At 35.8% G+C, this 27,830-nt stretch overlaps 1 protein-coding gene across 1 annotated transcript; it reads left to right on the plus strand.

Annotated features, from left to right (window-relative positions):
* Positions 1 to 26,771, plus strand: LOC127216365 (arylacetamide deacetylase-like 2). The gene is made up of 5 exons (XM_051177005.1): positions 1 to 138; positions 9,786 to 10,008; positions 13,523 to 13,592; positions 18,225 to 18,396; positions 26,169 to 26,771. The coding sequence occupies exons 1-5, from the start codon at positions 1 to 3 to the stop codon at positions 26,769 to 26,771; spliced, it is 1,206 nt and encodes a 401-aa protein (XP_051032962.1).
* The last annotated feature ends 1,059 nt before the right edge of the window (positions 26,772 to 27,830 follow it).

Consider the following 27,830-nt stretch of genomic DNA (forward strand, 5'->3'; position numbering starts at 1 on the left):
ATGGGGTACAAATCTCTGTGCTTTGGATTCTTTTGTGTTCTATTTGCTTATTGTGTTTATTCGCCTGTTCCAGAGAACATCGAAGAACCCTGGAAAGTGAGATTCATGGATGCTATTATAAAAATGACTTCATTTGTGGTAATATATATATATATATTTTTTTTTAAACTGGGGAGTTGGGATACCATGTATATTTGTGACTTCTTTTATTTCAAAGTGTTTGAAAGAGACATCAGTGTTATTTATTATGTATAAACCAATAATCTTGATATTTATTTAATCACTAATATGCTTAACCAATTTTCTACAAACAGAGGGACACATAGTGATTGCTAACATACTGAATATTATGAAATATAAACATCAGAGTAAAAAGAAGTAGTATTGTCTGAAAGCAATATTTGGAAATTTTTAGAAAGCTTGAATATTTTTTGATGCTTTTGGCAATACCTAAACTTGTATGTTCTTTGGAATCTCACATATCACCTCCATCGAGTTTACAATTATGGAGAATTTTAATCACTATACTTTTAGTTATTTTCTCTTTTAATGTGCTCCCAAACTTTCTGTTCACAGAAACTTTGTGAGGCTTCCAAATAAATTTTGATTTAGGTATATTTGTCAAAACTATCTAATTGAGAAGTTTTTCCTATGATGATATTGATACTGTCATTGTAAGTTAATACAATTAATATATTTCAATTAGATGAACCCACAGAAACAGCTGACCTGAACAAGGAAGGTAACACTCATGCAACCCAGTCTGATAGTTGGGAAACCTGCACAGGACTGACCCAGGCCCCCTGCATGAGGGTGTTAGTTAGGAGAACTGGGCAGTCTATGGGGCCTCTAGTAGTGGATCAGTATTTATCCCTTGAGTATGAATGGACTTTGGGAGCCCATCCACATAGAGGGATACTCCCTCAGCCTAGACACATGGGCGAGGGTTTAGGCCTTGCTCCATATGATAGGACAACATTGAAGATTAACCTCACCCTCCCTGGAGAGCAGAAAGAGGATGGGATGGAGCAGTGGTGAGGTGGGGGCCGAGAAGGAGGGAAGGGTGAGGGAATTGGGATTGACATGTAAAACAAGCTTGTTAAATGAATTTTTAAAAAGAGAAGTGATAGTGACATTTATTCTATTTTCTCAGATATCCCTAACTACATCTGTTTGTGGAACATAGTTGACTCTCCTGTCTGGGTTTGCAGTAACCTGTTGTGATATCTCCTTTAAAATCTGATGAAAGGGTGCACTGTGTACACATGAGCAGAGCAGGTTGACACACTCCCTGACATGTCTCAGACACCCACAGCAACTCAAAAGCCACCTGTTGTGATTTGCTGCTGTATTATCTTTCCTGAGTTCTAAGTTGTTGGAATTCAGCATTTTTTTTTTTTAATGGCAGTGATATAACTTAAGCACAAGAAGACTATTTCTGTACACCACAGGGGATACACTAGGTTACCTTTAACCAAGCCATGTTTTTATCTGGAAGCCTATGGATGCACAGACACTAGGAAGCTTAGGCAGAAGACAGGAGAAAACAAGGGATCCCAGGGACACAAAACTGTGGCAGATGAGGAACATCCTAATGAACTACAGAAGGGCTGACAGATTTCCCATCTGGATATCTACTGTATTTTAGTCTCAGAATTTAACATTTGCTTGGTCATCCTGGAACCATTTTCTTTCTTTACTAACCTGTATTTCACTTTGTTTACTTGACAGATTTAGATGACCCCTCCTGGAGGGCATCACCCTACATGTGGAGTGGGGGGGGAGGATGGAAGAGGAGGGTGGTCTGGGGACATGGGAGGGTAGGAAAGAGGGAAGAGGGAGGGACAGAGGGACAGAAGGAAGGAGGGAGAGGGAACTGAGATCAATATGTAAAATAAAAATAAAAAAATGAATTATATTTTTTAAAAAAAAGTAGAGGTGGATGAGCCAGTGTCTTTCAGTAGAGAATCTGCCAAAACTCAGAGTCTCTCATAAGCATCTGGACTTCAAAACTGGCACTTACCTCTTCATGGATAAGAATATATTCTGAAAACATGAAATTGCAAAATTTGAATTTTAGTCTTTCAAGTTTCAAAACAAAATTGACACGTGCAAATATAAGTATAGTTTTCTTATATATGCACATATAGGAACAAAATATGATTCTTTAAGTGGACTTCTTAGTGATTGAGAGCATCCCAATGGATTTTAAACAATATGTATTTTGTCATTGCCAAAATGGAATTATAATAGCTCAGTTTCCATAAAAATATTTTAATATATTTTATGAAATAAACTGAACAGAATTGATAAAATAATGTAAAAATATTAAGTAAATATTTAGTACTCACCTGTAATCCACTCAAATTATATGTAGTATAAGATAGGCAAAAGCACACAAACTTAATGTTGTTTTACTTTTTGTTTTTGAGTTTACAATATAATCCCACTTTCTTCTCATCTTCCTACCTACATCGCCTCCAATATACCCCTCCATGTCCTCTTTCATATTCATATTTTATATTCATATTGATTATTGCTGCATGAATATATATATATATATGTGTGTATTCATATTCTTGAATATAACCTGTTGAATATGAATAATGATACTTGTATGTATGTTTCAGGGCTGAGAATTTGGTATTGAATAAGCAATTCATGTGGTCTTTAATGCAGATGACAACCTCTCCTGCTGCCTCTTGTCTATATTTTTTTTTATTTAAGTTTGTGTGTGTGTGTGTGTGTGTGTGTGTGTGTGTGTGTGTCTGTGTCTCTCTGTGTGTGTATATATATGCATACAGTTGGAGCTATTCTTGTTGGGCAGACATGCTGGAGAGACACTATATTGGTGAAGATTCTGGCATAACTAGCATAGACAATCTCAAAGTAAACTCTTTGACCTTCTGTCTCTTAAAATCTTTCCACTTCCCCTTCCCCAATGCTCCTTGAACTTTCTCAGGTTTGGGAGTGTTTTATAGATGCACTCACTGGGAATGAATTCCACACCTCTTCATTTTGTTTGGTTGTGTTTTTTTGCATATGTGGCAAAGAGAAGTTTCCTTGATAAGATGTGAAGACTTTACTCATCAGTTAGTTTAAGAAATATTTTTAGACTGTTGGTACGAATTTATTGGCTCAGTACATTACCTTCCAAGATTTGTAACTTCACTAATACTGAGGAGTTAGCTAGGTTTCCAGTACCACTCAAGGTTTCCCTCTTTTTGAGTGAATCTTAAGTCCAATTAAAGATACTGAGAGTTGGTGGCTACTACCAAGGTATGTGTGCTACTACCTCCCTTAGTGTCATTGTGCCATGCTGGTAGTTGATGTGGTGCATAGACATCATATGTTGATAGGACTCTTGTTTGCTTCCCTTACTTCAAACCTTTATGGTGCCCTCTGGTACAATGAAAGCTAGTCTTCAGTGAGGTAACTTCAGGTCAGTTCCAGCTCCTGGCTCTCTGGGCTCTATTTCTTATATTTATGGTATCTTCAGCAACATGATCTCACTTTTTGCCTCTTAGGAGTAACAAAGATAATGGCAATAGGATTATATTTAGAAGTTTCTTGGACCACTGTGTTCAACAATTCAAAAGAAAGCTCTGCATGTCTTGTACTGGGATTTGGGTTATGTAGTCTTTGACTTTTAAAGGGGTCATTGACATTCCAGATGAAAAGTGTTCATTAAAATTTTAGATATATTTTTATTTATATAAAGAATTGCATGTATTATAGTTCTCTTTGCAAATAGTTATTAACCTTTACCTAGTGGCAAGACCTTCATTAATTAAAAAAAAAATAACAAAATAATATAAGATGAAACAAAAATACCAAAGTTGTATAGGTAAAACTTGTAGTAGGAAAAAAATCAAGAGAATGCATAAAGATCAGAAACCTGTGTATTTGTTTTACACTAATAAATCCCATTAAAACAACAACAATGGCAAACAAACAAAACTAAGCTGGAAGCCATAATATGTATATAGAAGACCTGGTTCAGAACCATGAAGACCCTTACTGCTTCTGCAGTCTCTGTGAGTTCAAGAGCTTTGCTCATGTTGGGATAGAGGGGATTGTTTTCTTGGTATCCTGGTTTCCCCCTGGCTCTTACACCCTTCCTGCTCCTTCCTGGGCTCTTAAGGAAGTGATTTGATGGAGACATTCCATTTAGGCTGAGTATTCAAAGGAATAACACACTTTGTTATTAAACTTTACCTAGTGGCAAGGCCTTCATTTTGGGTCTTCAGCAATGGACCCTTTCTGTGAGTTTACAGAGAGCAAGCTAGAATCTTGACAATAGCCTGAGTTGTTTGAGGACCCCTTCAGTGAATAACTCAGTTGTATGTATTTCAGCCCTGTTACATGAAAATTTCTTTTGTGAGAAAATAGGTAGTTTGGTCTCTGTGTCCTCCATTATTTTGTAATTTCACCTATATTACCTTCATATACATTTTTGGAAATTTCTACTGTATTAGATTTCCACACTACCCCTCAATTGGCACTTAATTTTACCTGTGTCTTCCCACATGATCCTCCCATCTCAACTCCCACATCTATCCATAATTAGTTATTCTATTTCCTTTCCTAATGCAATATATCTATTTCCCTTAGTTCCTTACTTATCCTATCCTATGTGCTCTGTGGAATAGATTTTAGCTTGGTTATCATGGACTTAACAGCTCCTCCATTTAGGGACACTCCTGACAAATGCTTGGCCTCAGTGGCTTTTCCTTATTCTTGGAGGGAGAATCCACAACCCCCTTTTTTCTATCCTCAACTCTAAAGCTAGAACCATGGCAGCCACAGCTGCCAAGTTTTGCTGCTTCCTGGAGCTTCAATGTGCTCCCCACTTGTTCAAACACACTTTCCCTAGCTTTGAATTTTCAATGGTTTCCTTCATATCTAAGATGTACTGTCCTTGTACTCATTCTGTAGACAAAGCTGCCCTTGAAACAGAGCTCTACCAGCCTTTGCCTTCAGAGTGCTGGAATTAAAAATTTGCAGCACCATGCTTTTCTCTTAAGATGTTCTTCAATTCCTTTTCACTTTTCCTTCATCCTTTTTACAAATTGGATGTTTAGCCGAGTGAGAGCTTGTTGTGAGGTTACCACTCCCTTTATTCTACTATTCACTAGGCTTTCTCTTTAATCTGCTTACACTTCCTGGTGTTATTTGTATTTTTTTTTCCTGCTCAGTTTTCTCAGATAGATTATTTTTATAAAAGAATAGAGATCAGCCATAGTTTTAACCAAAATACCATGAAACAATTTTCAGACTACATACTAAAATTCTTCTCTGAAACCTCTTGTACCAGGCCTCAATAGTTGAAATCACCCTCACCACCTTTGTCTTCTGTGCTCCTACTAGTATGGCTCATTAAGCCCAGCTTAAACGTTCAATCACTTTTCTAGTTCAGAGTCCCAAAATGTTCCATATGCCTCCAAACAAAAACATGGTATGGCCTATCATAGCAATAAGCCAGTTGTGAAGTTGAATGCTTTTAGTAATTTTCATCAGTGATGTCACCTACTGTAGTGGCATCTTGATTTATCAATGAACTTTCAGTGGTGGCTATATCCTAGAGGCATGACTTCAGGTGCACACATAACCCCTTATATGGAAGAGGAGAGGCTGGCTCACCCTCTTGGGTTATGGCGAAAGCTCGGAAGGGCAGAGGCTGCATCTTCAGGAACAGGAAGACTGCAGCCGTTATTTACTATTATTTGGGTAAGGCTTCCCTAGTAAATATCTGGTTATCATTTATCTTGGGTTGTGTAGACACATTTAAACCTCACCTTTACCCTACAGTAAAGAAAGTAAGAAAAAAGCATATTTTTTTCAGCTGTGCAGCCACTAAACTCAACTACAAGCAACAAGTAAACCCATCCTGAATGTTCAATTGTTTTTAAGTGTCATAAGCCAAATACATTAGTTCATCACTTTTAGTGTCAACCTTATTCAAATTGTCATAGCATGAACAAAATGTCATGAATGACCCCTGTCCTTATAGAGTCCTCATGTATCTCAGAAATTTCTTGAGCTGAACCTCTATTATTTGCATTTCTCTCAGCATTCATGTCTGACGAATCTCACTAGAGTACCTCAATAAACCTGGAGCAACATATTCCTGACACCATGATCTGAAACCTCTGAGAATGTGAAACTGAACAAATCATCCATTTAAGTTGGTTATCTCATGTGTTGTCATGATGATTATAAACTGACTAACATACCAACATATAGATTATGTAGAAGTATCACAACTAGGATATAGAAAGAACTCCTTGAAGCAACTTTTCATGTGTACCCTTGTAATAAACATCTCACTGGCAACTCCTAATAACCATGAACCTTTATATGCTTTTGTAGTTGACCCTCTGTACAACATCATCTAATAGAGTCATTGGAATAATGCTACATGAAAACTTTAAACTCAGCAACTTGGTATTTTTTAAAATTAGTATAGGATATAGTATGTTTCCTTTTGATATTTTCATGCATATTTTTCAAATTCTCTTTTATCAATCTCCTATCTGTTTCCTTCATCCCCTGCCCCTTATCTTTGTCACCCAAGTAACCACCATTGCATTTTCAGCTCACATATGTTTTATTACTTTCTTCATTTTTTTCCATATTTTTTGTCTCTTAATCCATTTTAGAATCCTCTTGCTAACATCATAAATTTAATTCTATGTTTGCACACAAAAAATTAGGGTGTGTGTGTGAAAGGATGCTTGCTGTTATGTTTTCCTGTTACCAGAATAAAGATTACTTAAAAAATAGAACAAAATGTATTCTAGAACATAGATGGCTCTGAATAAGTAATAAAAATAATTCATTTACTCACATAATTTGGGTGGTAGTATATCTCCAGATCTCATTATTTTTATTTAAGACCTAAGATACAGTATGTAAGCAGGTTAAAATAAAGATAACTGGGGATTACCATTGATATCTTAACTAATAAATGGCTATCCCTGTAGTGAGGTAGTCCTTCTGTAGCACTGACCACGCCCATTGGGGGTGGAGCGATGGGCGGAGGTGACCTGAGGAAGGAGGTCGGAGGGGACCAGGAAGGCGCTCTCTCTTTCTGGCGTGACTCGGACAGGAGAGGATTGGGTTGAATTTCCTGGTGTTCATCTGTCTAGGTTGTAAGTTATTTCTCCCTGAATAAACATCTATTCGGCCTATTTGTTTATCCTGATCCTTATTTACCGCAATATATCCCTCTGAGAAATTTTCCTATTGAAACTTTAGTGGTGAGATGATCACTTTCTCAAGAGATCTAAGACATTGTTGCCATGGATTGTGGGATTTATATCTACTAATCATGTAAAGACAATGTTATTTCTAAGACACAACAACAAGAACAGTTTGGGAACTAAGAAGAATAGCTACTTTACAAATTCTTAACAGATGTTTTTGTATATATGCATGTATTTCTATATATGCATGTATAATTTTATTTGAAACTTCATAATATAAAAAGAAATCTGTTGAATGTAATAAAACTACAGTTCTGATATCATCAACAGTACCTGTCACTTCTCAAACATTATTCCTATACAACTGCCATGTTGATCATCTACTTGTTACATTCTTCCAGAACTTGGAATTTTTATTTTATTCTGTTATTTCAATATATGATTTATTAGGTAATTACATAGAGAAGACAATATGTACTATCGACAAGAACAAATGGTATTCCACATTGTTCTTACAGTTTAAATCTGTGTAATATTGACCAGAAAAAGGAATTTCTTGAGTCAGTATATTCATCTTTAATATAGATGGGCATAATATCTGTATGGATTTATAACCTTAGCAGAAACAACAGTATATGCTCTGAAATACTGTAGTCACATAAAAATTATATACTGGTTTAATTGAAATTGGTCAGTCATGCCATAAATAAATTATCAGGAATAATAAAGAGAGCTTGACTTCAATGGCATAAATAAAAAGTGACTTCTTTTTCCTTCAAGTCATCTTAAGAACAAGAGAAGATGCTGTTTTATAGTGGAAAAGGGGAACATGAACCATGATCAATATAGTTACTGGATAAAATTTTTCAACCTTAAACTAGAGATGATGGAGACAGTATAGGGCAAAACACTTGCTGCTCAAGCATTTGAATGGGACTTGAGCTCAGAGCTCAAAGAGTATTGGCTGTGATAGCACATGTATCTCCTACAGTGGATGGGCAGGAAAAGACAAGAGAATCACTGGCAGCTCATGGGCAAAAAAGATTGCATATACAGTTAGATCAATTAAACCTGTGTTTAACAAGTACAAAAGAGGGACTTGTCCCTTCCCCCTTCTGTGAAGGACTTTATGTGAATCTCTTAGAATACACCTTGTATCCTAGTTTCTCTGGTGTCTCTTAGAGTCCTCCTTGCTTCCTAGCTTCTCTGGTCGTGTCACCTAAACTTCTTTACCTAGATTTATATCCTCCTTCTTTACTCCTCCCTGCCCCCTTTTACTTCCTGTATCAGCTTCATCATTTGTCCATATAGTGGACATTCCAGGGAAATACCCTTAAAGAAAGCTGACTTTTTCTCTCCCAGTGCTATATATTACCAACAGATCTTAGGCTATGAGTAGCTTTTCTTGTGCCCATCTTCCCTCTCCATGGTAGTTATTGGTCTGACTTAGACTTGTCAAGTCCTTGTGCATGCTGCCACAATTACTGAGTTCATTTGTGACACCACCATGTTGTGTCTAAAAGACAGTATTTCTTTGTATGTCTGGCTTAGATAGTCTTTCAATACCCTTTCCTGCAATGATCTCTAAGCTTTGGCAGGAGAGAAGGTTGTAGAGATGTTCCATATAAATGTAATGAACTTTACCTTGGTTCATTTTGCCTCTTTTTGTTAATAACCATTTGCTACAAATAGAACTTTCTCTGATGAGGACTGATAGATGCATTAATATATGGGTATAATCATTAGTGTTCAGTTTAATAGTATGTACATTTAATAAAGAAGCAGTAGTAGGTTTTTCCCTATAGCCTATGACCTGCTATTCACAGACTCATGACCCAACAATGGTGTCAGGTATGAGTTTTGTGTTGTGTAATGGAACTTAAATCCAATAAGAACATGGTTGGTTACTCCCATAATGTTCAAAGGGCTATTGCAACATTGGGCAAGTCTTGCCAATCCAGTGACTATTGTAGTTCTCAAAGTTCACTGTTGGGAAAGATTGGTGATTGCTTTCCTCCTGTGAAAGTATGATTCACAACGTACAGCCCTAAAACTCTAGCAAATAGGGATAAAGTTACCAGGTAAAGAGCAACTTAATTTCTCGAAGCATTTATTTATTTATTGTTTGTTTGTTTGACATATTCATGCATTTACCTCATGAATTCTCTTCTCACACTCTTTCCTGCGCTTACTGAAATTATTTTCTAAAAAGTTTCCATTTTACTTACACAGCTTCACTCTGCTGGCGATTCAATGAGTTTAATAGCTTGCTTGAGCATTGCGAGGAGATTATTTGCTATAACAAGGATAACTCATTAACAGCTATGCAAGAAAATGACTCCTCCTTCTTATTAGCCTATAACCAACAATAGTTTTTCAAGAACACAGGGAATTTTATTGACCTATTCCTTATCCTTGATAAACTATTGGTGAACTCAATCTTTCTTTTCAGGCAGAAAACCACATTGAGATTTTCATGCTACCAAAAACACTGTCTGTTTTTATCATTGCATCTATGTGATTTAATGTTATTAAAATAAAAATGTATAATCTTTAAAATTTTCTTGTTTTTTATAGGCCACATTATTTGAAAATATAGGTCTTATGAAATATGAAGAAGTATTTTTAACTGCAACGGCAGTTTATCTTACTAAACCAATTTCCGATGAAAATATTACAGTGATTGACACAAACTTTAGTGACATTCCTGTTCGTCTGTACTTGCCAAAAAGGATGTCTGAAGGACAGAGACCAGCTATAATATTCATTCATGGTGGTGCCTTTGTCTTGGGAAGTTGCAGTAAGTGTACTTGTAATGTATGTGTTGTTCACATATCCATATTGAAATAATTGCTGTGTGCCTTGTATCAATAAGTTGACAGCATATTTGTCAGTACAATATTGATTTGGGTATATGCATCATAACAGAAATTCATTGGAATGTATGGGTCATGGATTAAAAATATTTCTTCCTTTATACCTTGATAAGTAAAAAATTCATGTAGAAATAAGATGGTTTATTAGGAAAACATATTTTTAAATAAATATGTTGATATTCTAGATTTGAAAATGCAACTAACAAGCATAAGATTTAGATTAAAAACACCTAATCACATACACAAGATAAACATTAATATGAACAAGGTTTTCAATTATTGTGTCTCAAATAAAATAATACTGCCATACTACAGTTATAATTGCTTAAGTTGTAGATTGTGCTATATCAATAATATAGAGGCTAGAATCAAAATCATAACCTTTTATTAAAATGATAAAATAAAATAAAGCTGAGTAATCAGTTCCTGTCTGGAGATTTAGTTTAGTAGCTAAGACAGCCACAGAGGCACACATGCATGCACATACAGACACACCCACACATATGAGCACACATACACACCATTTTAGACTTTTGATGACAATAGGTTGAAATATTGTACCATGTACTTAAGCAACAAGTGACAACACTCTTTCCCCCAAAGAACCTGTATCTTAATTATTATATCCATTATTTTGTTCTCATAAACTGGAACATTTCCAAATAAGCATAAATACTATTTGTTCAGCTGGGCAGCCAACTGAGTAAGCATTTTTCAAACAGGTATTATCATTAGTGTTTTAGTGGTGAAGAAACAGATTAAGGAATGTTTTCAAAGTCCCACAGTTAGAAAGGGGAGGAAGTAACAGCCCTATCAGCAGAAATCAGGGCATTCAGGCTCCTGCTCCTACTTAGCAGGCCATCCATGCTCTCACTTTTGCTGGAAAATGCCACCTCTCAAAAGCAGTTAGTCCCTCTGTTTTACTTCAAAGGCATTTCTAGATTTTCATCTTGTTTCCGGCCTTATCCACTCCTTCTATTACATAATTCCATATGTTTGAAATCTCCCAGTACACTACTCCCCATACCCATCTCATACTTATTGCTATTTTACTCGAATCTTATTGATTGATCCCTTCTTTTCTACTCTCTACATATATATCCTGGGAAAAGACATGTTTATCTTTTGGTCAAGGTGAGTAAGGTGAGTTTCTTTGCTTTCCTTGGGGTATTTCCTTTCAAATCATCATCAGATCTGTGGGGGGGGGGTTTGTTTGTTTGTTTGTTTTGGTTTTGGTTTATTGAGATAGGATTTCTCTGTGGTTTTGGAGGTTGTAGACCAGGTTGGGCCTCAAACTCACAGAGATCCACCTGCCTCTGCCTCCTGAGTGCTGGGATTAAAGGCGTGTGTCACTACCACCTGGCTCAGATTTATGTTTCTTCTACCTAGATTTGTACCCATTTTGTTGACTCCTAAATATGTACTGTGTCTTCTACCTTGACCTCTGTTGACCCCGGTTTCTCTTTCAGTTATTATACTATCATGTTTTATTTTCTAAGTCATGTTTCCATGTGTAATCTAAAATGACCACTGCCCTTTGCTACACTAATATTTTTTACTGTTGCATTGAATGAAAGGATATTCTTTGTACTTCCTTTTTCTCCTTAACTTTATCTATTCATTTGCAGCTATAACTAACAAAATAAAAACTAAGGCCATGTGGAAATAAGTTATTGTTTAGACTTTATAAATATTAATAATCCCCAGGTTTTATTATTATATTCTTTAGGTATTGAGCCTACATTTTCTTCTACTTTATTTCTTTAATGTTTCCACTGTAGCCCTCATGTCCATCCTGTAGATATGGGCCTTGTTTTACTTCTCTAAATTTGTTGTTGAATTTGGGTTCAATAAATTCAGCTGTGGACTGGGTTGCATACATGGTCATTAGTGTATCACATGGACTCTTTAACAGATAGCATTATATTCTTTTTCTTAAAGATTAAAAGGGGAAATACATAACACAAACACACAATAAATGCAAAAATGCCCCAGTAATGAGAGCCATGCTCTACTTTAACATTCTTTTGGCTCCTACAGTTTATGACATGTTCTGAACACTAAATTTTGAGCATTTCTTATTCCTATCCATATTACGTAGATTATCATTTATGTTGTTTCCTGTTCTTTTATTTCTGGTTACTCACCACATGTTTTTGTTTGCTACCTTCTTTCTAAACCTTCCGTAATGGGAAAATATGGCCACTTGAATTATTAGTAGACATCTCATGAATAGTATTAAATTTTGATGTCTTTTTTCAAATATTAGAATGTAGATACACACATTTTGTTATTTTGTTCTCTTTTTGCCTGTATTCTCTAGCTTTATGCACCAAACATGATTAGCTATCTATTCATGTTTCCCCAAGCTGTGAATTCTCAGTTACACTATTGCTAAAATAAAATTTCCTTTTTCTTTTGTTCATTTTCTGGCAATTCTTATGTTTTTATGTTTAACACAACAGATGGAAATTTCTACTTTATAGGTGAATTAGTATATATTGCTAATTAAGAAGAATTTGACATTACCTTCTATTAAAATTTTAGGAAAATATTTTCCTCTTCTACCTCTTTTATACTTAACTCTATTTTATATGTGGTTAACTTTTATAAGAATTACAAAAGTATGAGTACACCCTTATCTAATTCTAATGAAAATTTAAATTGTCACTCTATACAGAAAGCTAACCTAAAATTTACTTGTGAGATTATTAAATATTCATGGCCTTCTGTAAATATGTAAGCTCTGACAAAAGAAAAACTCAATTGTTTTAATTGCACTAAATAGTACACCTTTCCTTAAGTAAGTTGATATTGAAAAGTTTCTAAATAGAATCAGGCCGGAGAAACCCACAGAAACACCTGACCTGAACAAGGGCGATCTCATGGACTCCAGTCTGATAGCTGGGAAACCAGCATAGAACCAACCCAGGCCTTCTGAGTATGGGTGTCAGTTAGGAGGACTGAGAAGTCTATGAGTCCTCTTAATTACTTGAAAATGGTGGGGGGGACAGGGGAGGAGGGGAAGGAGAGAGAACTGGGATTGTCATGTAAAGTAAGCTTGTTGCAAATTTAATTAAAATATTATCATAAAAAAAGAAAAATAAAAAAGAATAACTATGGTGAATCTCTGAATTTATGAAAATTATAATACTGTCTACATTGATATCTCCAACTTAATTTCAGATTTTCTAATACATCTACCACTAGTCTAATGGAATATGGTGTTAATGAGTTGCAGACAATCTGTTTTCCTGGACTCTGACAGAATGTTGATCTACAATGAAAGTGGAGAATACTGAGTTTCCATTAGTCAATTATGATTCATATTTTTATCACATTCACAAGCACTGCTGGCTGCCCACTGTTTTCTATTTACAGGGTACCATTATATATTCATTCTTTTCATTTCAGATATATTCATTCTTTTCATTTCAGAGATATCAGCTTATGACTACCTGAACAGATGGACAGCAAACAAGCTTGATGCTGTTGTTGTGGGAATAGAGTAAGAGAATGAGACTACTTTCTGCAGCCCTGGCCTTCACAATGTAGGCCAAAGCAATCAAATACCCATATCCTTTGGATTCTTGTTTTTATTTCTTAATATTTTACTGTTTATGTATTCTCAAAGGCATAAGTCTTTGCTTTGATTTCTGCTATTGTAGAACTATTGTGAGGCCAGAGGAGTAAGTATCTTTGTTAATGCAGCTATGAAGTCTTTGGGACTATGAACTCCAGGATTCTCAAGCACCCAATTTTACCTGCAAGTACCATCCCTTGGAAGTTTATTAATTATATGATTGTGACATTGTGTTTTTTGGGAGCTGTTTATAAACATTGTGTGGAGTTAGAATTGTTCTTGCTTCTAGTTTTATTAAATGAAGATTTTTGAATAATTTGAACGTTCCAAGATATTATCCAAATGATTGTTCTTAGTATTTTATTACATGACTTTTCAAACATTTACAATAATAGAGCAAATATATCAGTAAGTGCTGATTACTTTAGGACCTCATGTGTGTCGTTTGAATTACTGAGAATCTCAGCAGGTAGATGATGAGATTGCTGCCCATCTTTCCACTTACTTAATGAAGAAATTAATGAACAGAACTGTCGACATCAGACAAAATCACTCTAAGGAATTTCATGATGAAGGGTATATTGGGGGCAGTAGAATATACTAAAGAGATCAGTTCTGTCTTGCTCTTAATTACTTCAATATAGAACTAAACAAATGGCTTAAGTTTTAAGAAATATCTAAATTGTGACACTAAATATGCAATGCCTTCACTGCTGCTATTTATATATATATATATATATATATATATATATTTTTTTTTTATTTAGAAACAATCTTATTTCACATATTAACCCCCCCTTCCACTCTCCCATGACCCCACTGACCTCCATAACCCACCCTCCGCTCCCCAAGGATAGTGAGGCCTTCCATAGGGGATCATCAAAGTCTGTCACAACATTTGGGGGAGGGCCTAGACCCTCCTCTGTGTATATAGGCTGAAATAGTATCCCTCCATGAGAACAGGGATCCCAAAGTCCATTGGTGCACTAGGCTTAAATACTGGATCCAATTTAAAGGTCCCAAGACTGCCCAGGCCTCCTAATTAACTGGCACACACATTCAGAAGGCTTGTCTCTGTCCCATGGTGGTTCCCCATTGGACTGGTGTCCATTTTCTCTCACTAGGTTAGGTCAGATGTTTCTGTAGGTTTCTCCAGCAAGGTCTTGACTTCTTTGCTCATCCCCTACTCCTGCTCAACAAGTGGATTCCAGGAGTAAGCTCACTGTTTAGCTGTGTCTCTCTGATTCTGCTTCCATCAACTACTGGTTGACGGCTCTAGGGTGGAATTTAAGGTAGTCATCAAATTCATTATAAGGAGATAAAAGTCAGCCTCTCCACTACTGCCTAGTCAGGGTCATCTTTGTGGATCTCTGAACATTTCCCTAATGCCAGATTTCTCTTTAAACTTATACTGGCTCCCTTTATTAAGGCATCTCCTTCTATTCCTTCCCAGATTCAATCTTCCTGATCCCTTATGTCCTCCTCTCCACTCCTCTTCTCCACTTTTCTTTTTTCTCCCTCCCTCCCTTCTCCTCTCATGCTCCCAATTTGTTCAGGGGTTCTCATCCCATCCCTTTCTGCTACCCCAGGGGATCATATATTTCTCTCTTAGGGTCATCCTTGTTTCCTAGTTTCTCTGAAGTTGTGGATTATAGGTTGGTAGTCTTTTGCTCTATGTCTAATATCCATCTGTGAGTGAGTACAAACTATGCTTTTTTTTCTGTGTATGGGTTACCTTACTCCCACCCATTTGCCTAAAAATTTCAAGGTTCCTTTTTTTCTGCTGCATAATACTCCATTGTGTAAATGTACCACATTTTCTCTATTTATTCTTTGATTTTAGGGGCATCCTGATTCTGGCTATTACAAACAATTTGACTATGAACATAGTCCTTGTTGTATGAATGTGTATCCTTTGGGTATATGCACAAGAGTGGAACTGCTGAATCTTGAGGTAGACTGAATTCCATTTTCCAGAAAAACTGCCATTCTGATTTCCAAAGTGGTTTTACAAGTTTGCACTCCCACCAGATTGAGGAGTCATCCTCTTTCTCTGTATCTGGCTAGTATAGACTGTCTTTGGTGTTTTTGACTTTTAGCCCTCCGATAGGAGCAAGATGGTATCTCAGAGTTGTTTGGAGTTGCATTTTGCTGGTGGCTAAGTATGTTGAGCACTTAGTGTCTTCCAGCCAATTTAGATTCCTCTATTGAGAATTCTCTATTTAGTTTTGTATCTCACTTTTTAATTGGATTGTTTGGTGTTTTTGTGACTAGCTTCTTGAGTTCCTTTTATATTTTGGAAATCAGTCATCTATCTAATATGGGGTTGGTGAATATCTTTTCCTATTCTGTGAGCTGCTGTTTTGTCTTGTTGACTATGTCCTTTGCCTTACAGAAGCTTTTCAATTTTAGGAGGTCCCATTTATGAACTGTTGATCTCAGTGTCAGTGCCATTTCTGTTATGTTCAGGAAGCAGTCTCCTATAACAATTTGTTCAAGGGTACTTCCCACATTCTCTTCTAAGAAGTTCAGTGTGGCTGGATTTATTTTGAGGTATTTGATCCATTTGGATTTGAGTTGTGTGCATAGCGATTCATGTGGATCTATCTGCAGTCTTCTACAAGCTAGCATGCAGTTATTCCAGCACCATTTGTTAAAGGTGCTTTATTTTTCCATTGTATAATTTTAACTTGTTCATCAAAAATCAAGTGTTCCTAAGTGTGTGGGTTAATGTCAGGGTTTTCAATTCAATTCCATTGGTCTACCTATCTATTTTTGCACAAATACAAAGCTCTTTTCAAACTATACCTCTATAATAGAGCGTGAAGTCAGGGATAGTGATGCCTCCAGAAGTTTCTTTATTATACAGGGTAATTTTGGCTATCCTGGGTCTTTTGTTTTTCTATATAAAGTTGAGTACTGTTCTTTCAAGTCTGTGAAGAATTGTGCTGGGATTTTGATGGAGATTGCATTGAATCTGCAAATTGCTTTTGGAAAGATTGCCATTTTTATTGTTGATTCTACCTATCCAAGGGAGACCTTTCAACTTTCGGGTATGTTCTTTAATGTCTTTTTTTAAAGACTCAAAGTTATCAGTATATAGGTCTTTCACTTGTTTGGTTATCATTACCCCAATATATTTTGTTTATGGCTATTGTAAAGGGTGATGCTTCTCTGCCCCTTTATCATCTGTATATAGTAGGGCTACTGATTTTTTTTTTTTTTTTTTTTTGATTTAATCTTGTATCCTGCCACTTTGCTGTAAGTATTTATCAACAGGAGGAACTTCCTGCTAGAGATTTTTAGGTCACTTATATAAATTATTATATCATCTGCAAATAATGACAGTTTGACTTCTTCCTTTCCAATTTTTATCCCTTTATCTCCTTTTGTTGTCTTATCGATGTAGCTAGAAATTTGAGTACAGTGTTGAAGAGATATGGAGAGAGCGAACAGACTTGTCTTGTTTCTGATTTTAGAGGAATCATGTTGAGTTTCTCTCCATTTAATTTGATGTTGGCTGTTGGCTTGCTCCATATTGCTTTTTTATGTTTAGGTATGTTCCTGTTATCCTTTATCTCTCTAAGACCTTTATCATGAAGGGGTGCTGGATTTTGTCAGAGGCTTTTTCATCATCTGGTGAGGTGATCATGTGGTTTTACTATTTTAGTTTGTTTATGTGGTAGATTACACTAATGGATTTTCATCTATTGAATCATCCCTGTATCCCTGTGATCAAGCATATTTGATCAAGGTGGATGATTTTATTTTAACTAAGTTTAACACAATGTAATCTTAGTGAAGGCTTTTAAATAGTGAAAATTGTTTAAGAATTCTATACATTTTACGTTGTTGGCTGTTCTTTACCTTGAAGAATATTAATGGTTTGTACTATTGTGCTCAGATCATGCTAATTTCAAATATTCCATGCCAGATTAAAATAAAAACATGAGGATTGTGTGATGAATATTACTCAATATAATCATGAAAATAACTCACCAATTCTAATGGTTTTGAAAGTGATAGAGTTAAAAAATGAGATAGTCAAGTTGAGTTATATTCCTATGATAGAGCACAGATACATACCACAGAAGACAAGAAAATGCAACAGAACTTAGCCTTTTTTCAACCTTATGAATCAATTTAAAAGGTTTAGTAAAATCCATTTTTATACTTAAAATATTCATATTTTACATTCTTCAAATATAGTTATATTTACTATTATATTGCATTCATTTAAAACACCTGGATAATCCTAACAGTGATTCTGAATTGCTTTTGAGTCACCAAGCACACTGAGGGCCACTGAAGCTCACAGGCTTCACAAGGTGAACACACCTGTGAAGTTCCTCCTTAGAACCAATACCTGGAACCCTAGCTGGAATCCACTCCTCACATTTAAGACAGAATTTACCAGTGAGCTTGGGGTTAATTGTTAAGATTTATGACTTAAAGTGAGGCCAATACATCGGTCTGTATGTTGATGAGTGTGAGATAATTAGTTGCATAGTTTTAACAAGGGTTTTGTTGTGTTTTTTACTTGATTTACCTCTACAGCTACAGACTTGCTCCTCAGTATCATTTCCCAGCAGCCCTTGAAGATTGTGTTTTTGGGATCAAGTTCTTTCTCCAGGATAAAGTCCTTGTAGAATACAGAGTGGATCCATCTCGAATTTGCATTATGGGAGACAGTTCTGGGGGTACTTTGGTAGCAACAGTGACTCAACTGGTATGTTGTGCTTGTGTCATATTTGTTTTAATCCTAACACACACAAAAAACAGTGTTTAAAGTGTATTTGCATTAATTTTAAATCACAATCTGGGAAATTTGAAATAAACAAGAACAATTATTCATTTTGATGATAAGGAAAGGTTTTACAATCCTATTTTAGGGAGTGGGGGACAGTTTCTGGATATTGAACACAGGGCTTTGTGCTTGCCAGGTAGATTATCTACCACAGGATTATGTAACCTTCCCTTTTAAATTTACTATTTCAAAATGGGCTTTTGATAAGATTCCCTAACTGATCTGTACTTTGTGTAACTCTTGAACTTGTGAGCCTACAGGCCCTGCAACTTAAGAACTATGCTGTCTCTAATCTCACTCCATTGCATTGGGTGTGTTTCAAATATTGCTGACATTATTAGCACTAATGAAATAAATAGTTATGTGGTAAAGCAAAAAGAAAAAGAAAAAAGAAAGAAAACTGTCACAATGATCCAGGCTCACCTGACAGTATTGGGAAAAAGGTCACCAATCTCTTGGAACTACTCTAACTCTAGTTATTTTTTTATAAGGATATTTTTTTGTTCACAACTTATTGAATTTACATAAGAAGCTATTAAAAAGCTTCTCAATATTTTTGTATCATTAGAATTGATGAATAAATTAGTTACTTTTTCCTCCTCTGAAACTAAACGTTTAACAAGAAGCAATTAAAGGGGAAAGAGGGTTATAATGGATCCTGGTTTGAAATATTCAGTGAATACTGGCAGGGAAAAGGTATGCTAGTGACAGTTGTCTATCACTGTGACTGTTGGGAAGGCTGTTGGCTCTTATTCCCAAGTCTAGCATTCAGAAAGAGGTGTTTGCTGGTACTCAGCTCCATTTCTGATTATTTCTCTTTTATTCTCCTGAAGCTCAAGACATATGGAGATGTCTCCATTTTGGGGGAATCCTTTTCCCTTAGTTAAGTCCCTCTTCAATACTCTAGAGATACTCCCAGAGATGTGCTTCAATGTCTTACATGATTCTAAATTCAGGCAAGTTGATATTAATGAGTAACCACAGCAATGTGGTAAATGGTAGCTTGTGAAAGATTACATATCTCCATTTATTAGAATTCCTACTGTAATAAAAGCAAGACACCTAGTATTAAAATTCTTACAGAGCATAGCTAAATAATCATTATATAACAGGTAATATTGTAAAAGTAATTTCAGCCCAAAGTATGACTCATATTCCTCCAAATGTTTTTGTAGAACAAAAATGTATCTTTTCCATTATACAGATTAGCCTCCTCTTATAAAATAGATATAGTCTTAAAATTTGTATTTATTAAATTTTACTGACTATTTCCAGGTGTTCCTTTTTGTTTGAAATTTATTCTAACTATTCAAACTATGTATTTCCTTCTTCAAGACTATTTTTAAGAAAACTATCCTTTTAATTATTCAACATTATAAAAAAATCCCAATTAATGCCATATCCTATAACCTCAAATTTTTTCTTGAATCATTTAATATTCTGTCCTTACACACACACACACACACACACACACACACACACACACACACACTCACACATGTCCTAAAGCAGATCATGGTTTTCAAACAGAAGAGCAAAAGATAGATGTACTAGAATATAAAACTATATGTTTTGTGATTAAAAAATATAACTTACAAAATAATTTCATTTATAAAGTACAAAGAGTTTCTTGGGAATCCCATATCTTTCATATTTAGTCTTAACATATAAGCACAGGATATTTTCATGAGTTGAAAACTCAACTAAGTTTAAGAATGGAGGGACATTGTTTAACCCTCTTCATAGACACTAGAAATCTTAATGTGGGTTTGGTTTATATCATAATCATATTGACAATGATCTTAGTTTTACACAAATAAAGGTGCATTCCTTTCATTAGCAATAAAATAATACTTTACTGCACAAGTAAAAAGTACATATAATTTGTTCTCTAGGGTGTCTACTTGTCTGTTGTTGTTAATTTATTTTACAGAATATTTTACTTTCCCTTTCATAATTACTATATGTTGGCATAGATACTGACCTTTGTCTGTACTTGGCCTTTAAGACACTTTCTACATTCTCTACAAATAATATATTTCTCATTTTCAAGTTTTCTTTCATCTTTCTCAAAAAAAAAAAAAAAAGAAAGAAAGAAAGAAAGAAAAGAAAAGAAAACATTTAACTCACAAAAGTTATTGTGAGTTTTACCTGGCAACACAAATGATCGAAACACATATGCCAGGTCCTCTCCTCATTTGCATGATCCACTGTGCTGTCAGACTTCCATTGCACAACCCCATATAACAAAGAAATTACCAAGACTACAACAGGTGAGCTTATAACCAAGCCTGAGTTCCCTCTGGATACAGGACTTGCATGAAGACCTTGGCTGCTCTTTCCTCACACAGTATTCTCAAATATACCATCAGAAAAGAATGACACTATTCTAAACTGTGAATCTGAAAGCTAATATAATGACTTAGAGATTTAAAATGTGTCACTTCACTAGGGAGCAGCACTGTGATGATTTTCATATAAATCCCGAAGTTCATGAGGCTCTGCTAAGTCATTTAGAAAGATAAAAGGATGATGAATGAATTAGTTAAATAAAGATAAAAGGATAGTTACATGCTGTGATGGTTCAGAAATTGTCAGGAGTAAAAAAAAAAAAAAAAAACCCATAAACAAAACTAGGGTAATCAATAAAGATATACCCCCTCCTTTGTATTTAACAGAATATAGAAGTTTTAAGGTGTATATGTGTGTATGCATAAATAGTATAATAGCATATATGTGTGTGTATGAATGCATAATATAATAGCATATCTATATTGTGTATTTGTAGCATGTATATGTGTGTGTATATAGCATGTATATATGTGTGTATGCATAAATACTATAATAGCATACATACACACACACACACACACACACACACACACACACACACACACACACCTTGAATCCTAGCACTTAAAAGGCAGAGGCAGGCAGATCTCTGAGTTCCAGGTCAGCTTGTCATACAGAATGAGTTCCAGGACAGCCTGTCTCGAAACACACCCCACACACACACACACACACACACACACACACACACAAACACACACACACAAACAGTGTTTAATATACAATGAATAATGATCATTGGTCCACTGGGATTAAAGGAAATTGCTCTTTCATTTAGGAAGTGATTCCCTTAATTAGGTATTAAATTTATAAACACAAGTGTATATGATTATGGTGAAACATACTAAAATACATGGGACAGTTGTTGCCAGAATACTAATCCTGTGGTTGTGGTTGGTAAAAAATTCATTAACTTTTGACATTTTAATCCTCAGCTGATTGACAAAAGTCAGTTTAGCCTGTGACTTGAGCTAAGATAGGAAAAAGCTCTACGTGCTTGATTAACAAAAGGCATGAAGAAAGGCTTAGAGCTAGTAGAATAAAATATTTTTAACAAAGTGAAATCATTGAGGACTAGAAAATAGGCTCATCAGATAAAGGTGCTGGACACATATAATAAATTAATAATAAATGTAATACAGTGTTTAGAAAAAATAAGATTATAAAATGGGCACATCAGCAAAGATGATTAGGGGATCAGGAGCATGTGCTGGATGGCTGAGAAAAGAAACCACTACATCGAGCTACCGTAGTGATTTATCTCTGTTGTGTTGGAATGCTAGGGTCCACTGTGCTCCCACAACCCTTATGCCCACCTGCTCCATTTTGTGCCACATATTTCACCAGCCACAGTGGGAGCCTTATGTAACCTTTCTTTCCTGCTACCCAAAATGCCTTTGCATTTATTGGAGTGGCTACTGAAATTCTGTTAGAATGTATGCAAGAGAAGTCTATAAAAGTAAGTCAAGCAGTTTAAGACACAGTATTTGTTACAGCCCTCTTTACAAAGTCCTAACATTGAGATGGGAGTTAGCCTTACAACTATACTGTTTTTCCTTCCAAGATTCTGACATTAGGGTAGTTGGAAGAAGGTCTTATACTTTTTAGAGAGTATTAGGCCATCTTTTGATTCTGTGGCAAGGGTGATGCCCCTCCCACAGCCCTGGTGCAATGTCATAAGAGGCTGCCAGATGTGGAAACACTGTGAAAAGCAGAGATGTGGCTACCAAGTCTTTTTTTTTTTTCTGTGTTCTGGGGTTCAGATGCTTTGGCCCAGGTCAGACCCTGTTATTCTTCTGAGTTTTTCAAAGTCAAGGTTTCCATTGCTGCTCCTCAGGTCTTCAGTGTCCTACGTACATTTAGATGCTTCCAATTCTTCCATAATTGTCCAATTGTCCTCTTCTGTGCCAAGGAACCCTTAACTTGTCACCAATGTCTCTCTAGGGGACTTGGCATAGGATATTCTGAAACTGATTTAGTGTACTGAGATCTACTCTTTTGGAGTTTATGATGAAAACATGGGCATTAACAAGTACTTATTTGTAAGGAGTATGGTTTTTCCGCCTGCCTCCTGGTCTTGTCCCACCGCCGCACCTGCAACAATTAACACACTGAGACTCTGTATTTGATACAATTCTGTTGGCCAGTTATTTGTTTCTTATTGGCTAGCTCTGTCTTAATTATTAACCCATTTCTATGTATTTCCACGTGGTCTCCTTACTGGGGAATGGGGCAGGCATCTGGTCTCCCCGGTCTCTCCATGTTGACCCCTCCTACCTACTTCCTCTTTCCTTCTTGTTTCCTAGTCCCTCCTATCTTCCTTTCCTATTGGCCAACAGTGCTTTATTCATTAACCAGTATGAGAAACATATACAGAATGACATCTCCCATCACTTTTTAAGGTTTTTTTTTTTTTGAAAAGATTTTACAATGACATTTTAAAAAGTGATTTCTTAGTAGTAAAAACAAATATTGCCACCATGAAGTTTTATTAGCTTTATTACATGCCACAGACTGCATAATTATGCAGTGAGAACACAGCTGACAAATCATTGAGCTAACCCACTGGGGTCATTTCCAATGGAGGAGGCCCACACACAGGGTGGTGGGAATATTTGCTTTATGAACAGTCACTGTCCTTACTCTAAATTCCTTGTGAAGCCATAGTGTTCCCTTTCTGTGGTGTGATTCATGCCAAAAACTCCAGCAGTGTATTAACCAATTACTGGGAACATTTCCCCAATGCATTGGTGTATTGAATGACTCCCCTCTGGCATTCATAATTCTAGCAAGAAAGTAACCACAGTCAATACCCTTACTCTCTCAAACAGGTCTTTGTATAAACTTAGAAGTCTGCCCCTCTGCATTTATCTTCCTTGGCAGATAGTTGGTCAGTGTGTGTATTCAAAGCAAAGAGACCTCAACTGAGACAAACACAGATGCTCAAGGACAAAACTTACATCTAAAGTTGTTGAGATAGAAGACAAAAGTGTCCTGGATTCACTCTGCCAGAAGATAGGAAAGTACTGTTGCAAATTAACCTCATATTTACCTTAAAGCATGCCTGTTCTTCACTTGCCAGTCTACTAACAATAGATCTATGTCATAAAGTTGTAATTGGCCACTGTGCCCTCCCTGTCCGGTGGCAGTTTTGCTCCTATGGCCTTGAACCCTTGTGTTGTCATAGTAAATGGATGAGCTTCTTATCACTTGTTCTAGGAATGTGCTTTTGATCAATATGAGAAATTTCTTTATCACTTCAAGGCTCCTGAAGGAGAAAAGTTTTTAGACTAGAAGAAGAAGCTAGAAGTAGTAGCAGGGGTAAGTTAAAAGCAGGATAGGATTATTAGAGTAGAAACAGAACAATAAAGAGCACAGGAAACAAAGAGCATGACTCTCAGATTGTGTTTGAGGTTTATTATAGAAACCTTTTATCCCCTCCTTAACTCCTGAGAAGCATTTCACCTTTGGGACCATGGGTAGGAATGGAGCAGGTCTCATCGCCTTTACAATTACAGTGTCTTTAGGGAAAAACAAACAAAAAACATCAGAAAAAGAAAACAAAACTAAACAAAAAAACAGGAATGAGCCACTTAGGACTGCACAGGAGTGGCAAAATGTGAAGCCCAGACACTGTCACCCAAGGTTCTTCCCTTTAAGGCCGTGTGTTATGACATTTATTACAGCTTCTTTTGATTTAAAGATTGTGTAGTTTTCAACTACTACCAAAACTGCTGTTCTGTTTTCTCTCCTTTAAATGTCACAATTTTCATATAATGTCTCTGTGTGGGAGTGCACATGTTTGTGTGAGTATACATGTGTGTGCACGAGCATGTACATGTTCATGAGTGTAATCGTGAATGTATAAGTCAAAGGTTGATACTTAGTGTCTCCCTCTCTCTTTTTTAACCTTATTTTTGAAATTCAGTCTCTCATAAAACCTGAAGAACAATGGCTCAGTCAGATTGGCTGTCCAGTTATTTTTGAGGTCCCTTTGTGTAAACCTTACCCACACAATGCTGGGTAACAGACTTTCTGCTATGCCCAGCTTTCTTACATATACTTTACTGACTGAGCCATATACTAGCTAATTTCTCATTTTCTTCTATATTTAAATATAAAATTAAAAGGTTAAGCTAAGGTTTAACCTTGCTATTCTTCAGGTACAAGACTGCTAGCTCACTTGGAGGCAGCAATCCTATTACATATGAAGGAGTTAACACTTGACCCTGCCTCAGTTTTGACACTATGCTTATGACTGGCTTTCAATCTAATCTTCAGAGGGCTCTTTTATTCAGAAAAAAATCCTATCCCAAAAAAGAATAAGAACCATGGAAAGATTCTCTTAGGGAAAGCTTTTACTTCTTCATTTCTTTATGAAGTTACACGAACTCCTTTCTATTGCACTGCAATTTGAAGTTGTAAGATGGTTAATCTTGAGATGATATGAAAATTTCAGTGATTTCTTTCGTTTTGTGTATGTCCTTTGCTTTCATGAGTTTATGGGCTTGAGAACACTTTGCATACCTTGGAATACCCAAAGCAGGCAGTAGATGCAGTTGCTGGTACACAGCTGCTGTAGAGGATGGTGCTGTTTAAGTACTCAAGCCCACAGGTGAAGGCTAGTCTCATTGCTGAAGAGTGGGCAAGAAGAAAAGCATGTGCTACACACTACGGGCTCCATTTATTTCTGATAAGAAAAAGGTTACATGCACAATATCCCATATCTTTTCTTTCTTCTCTTCTGGTTTAGATAAATTATTTTCTTTGCCTTCTATCACGTCTAACACGTCACATTACTTAGATAAACATTAAGTATTTTCTTTAACATATCAAGTTCCATTTGACATTACTTTATATGCGAGTTTTGCTAGTTGTATCTCTTTTTATTTGCAGATTTTGTTCATTATATTACTTAAGTCAAAACATTTTTAGGAAAATTAGACATGGTAATACATGCTTATTATTAGATCACTTGGGAGACTGAGATAGAAGGAAAGTAAGATGTACAACATGAATTTCTTATAAACAACAAAAGCTAAATTTCTAAAACAAAAAAAACTGCAAAATCCAATGTCATAAACATAGTCATCCCATCATCATTACTAGGATGTGACTGTTCATCTTCCTGTTTTGTTGTCATATGTGAATTAATGTGTGAGCAACAGAGTGTACATTGTTTCTGCACAGATTTCACTGGGATAAGACACTCTCTTGTCTCTTAATAAATTTATAAACGTTATCTGAAATTAGTGTTTCAGATTAATAAATTTACTTATGCTATTAAAATGAAATTTCAAATTGTTTTAAAGCCATTGATTCATTCATATCCATTATATTTCTAGCTACAGAATGATCCAGAATTTAAAGACAGGATTAAGGCACAAGCTTTGATATACCCTGGCCTACAATTGCTTGATACATTTCTGCCATCTCACCGAGAGTATGAACATGGTCCAATTCTGTCCAGGGGGATGGCATTTAAGTTTGTATCCCTATATGTGACTGAAGACAAAGTTCTGTCCCAGGCCATACTGAGAAATGAACATATGCCACGAGAATCAAAACACCTGTTCCAGTTTGTTAACTGGAGTGACTTCCTTCCTGAGAAGTATAAAAAGAACCATGTTTACACTGAGCCCATTCTTGGAAAACTGAATGCTTCCTATCCAGCACTTATGGATACCAGACTGTCCCCTTTGATAGTCAGTGACTCCCAGTTACAGAGTTTGCCATTAACTTACATCCTCACTTGTGAACATGACGTCGTAAGAGATGATGGTCTCATTTATGTCACACGGCTTAGAAATGCTGGGGTTCAAATTACTCATGACCACATAGAGGAAGGAATCCATGGAGCCCTATCATTTACCAGAGCTCCAGTGTTTTTACATCTAGGATTCAGAATGAGAGACAAGTATATAAGTTGGTTAGAGGAAAATCTATAAGTCAGTGGTGCATGTCACTAAGCAGTCTGTAAAGTAACCTGAAAGTTATAATAAGGCTTTAGATAAAGCTACAGTTAAATTTGAATGAAGATTGCTGTGTATGTTTAAGAATAATACTTCATCTTCTCAACATCAAAAACATTGCTAAAGTAAGGATATACATTCTGTATTCCCATTAATTCCCATTTGTTGTGAAAGATATATTCTTGAGTATTCAAAAGTAAAACAGTAAAACATTGTGTGTTGTTACATGTGATAAACCAAATTCAGAATTTATTATATGAAAAATAATTTTGAACAAAAATTAATTGTACCATGAAGACTGGATGTGTTGACACATTACTCTACCTGCGGGTCACTGCACCTTTGAAATGTGAATGATGCTTTCCCAGGGTTCACCCAATACCATTGGAAAACAGGCATTTATAATATGATTTGTAACAGCAGCAAAATTACACTGATGAAGTAGCAACAAAAATAATCTTATGGTCAGGAGGTCATCATAAAAAGAGTAACTATATTAAAGAATCACAGCATTAGGAAGGATGAGAAACACTGCTTTATGGTGACAGACTGTCTTAAAACAATAAAATAAAAAGGAAGAGTAAAGAAAATAAACCATAAATGAAGATAAAGTATGATAAAATGGAATTGTAATGACATGAGTGGACTGAGCATTATACTGTACTTCTGCTATGGTTTTTCCAGTCATGTGCTCTCCATCTGTTCATACATTATTTTGTTCTGCTCTAGGTAGAGTAAGTTAGTTGCTGTTTTCATTCACTCCCCCATGAGGTTTATATACTGCTTTTATAAGAACATTTTGTTTAGTGGAGAAAAAAGTTAACAGGACTACAAACTGTTCTAAAGCTTTAACAATTTGGCCTACTTAAACTTTAGTAAGATCAAACTTGTAGGCACCTACATGGATTGCTTTTATTGATAGACAATGTCTCTTGATGCATGATGATACCCAGCAAACTGAGGAGTTCAGACAGAATATAGTATTCTTTTGGATTTCTGTACTGACTCATTGTGCATACACAGAGGCTGCAGATT

The sequence above is a fragment of the Phodopus roborovskii genome, unplaced genomic scaffold, assembly GCF_943737965.1.
Source record: "Phodopus roborovskii unplaced genomic scaffold, PHOROB, whole genome shotgun sequence".
Classification (NCBI taxonomy): domain Eukaryota; kingdom Metazoa; phylum Chordata; class Mammalia; order Rodentia; family Cricetidae; genus Phodopus; species Phodopus roborovskii.

What these genes read in the sequence shown, in the direction of transcription:
- LOC127216365 (XM_051177005.1), top strand. Translation starts at nt 1, where the DNA reads ATGGGGTACAAATCTCTGTGCTTTGGATTCTTTTGTGTTCTATTTGCT. An exon ending in TAAAAATGACTTCATTTGTG is followed by an intron (nt 139 to 9,785) that starts GTAATATATATA and finishes TGTTTTTTATAG; the next exon opens with GCCACATTATTTGAAAATAT. An exon ending in GCTGTTGTTGTGGGAATAGA is followed by an intron (nt 13,593 to 18,224) that starts GTAAGAGAATGA and finishes TTACCTCTACAG; the next exon opens with CTACAGACTTGCTCCTCAGT.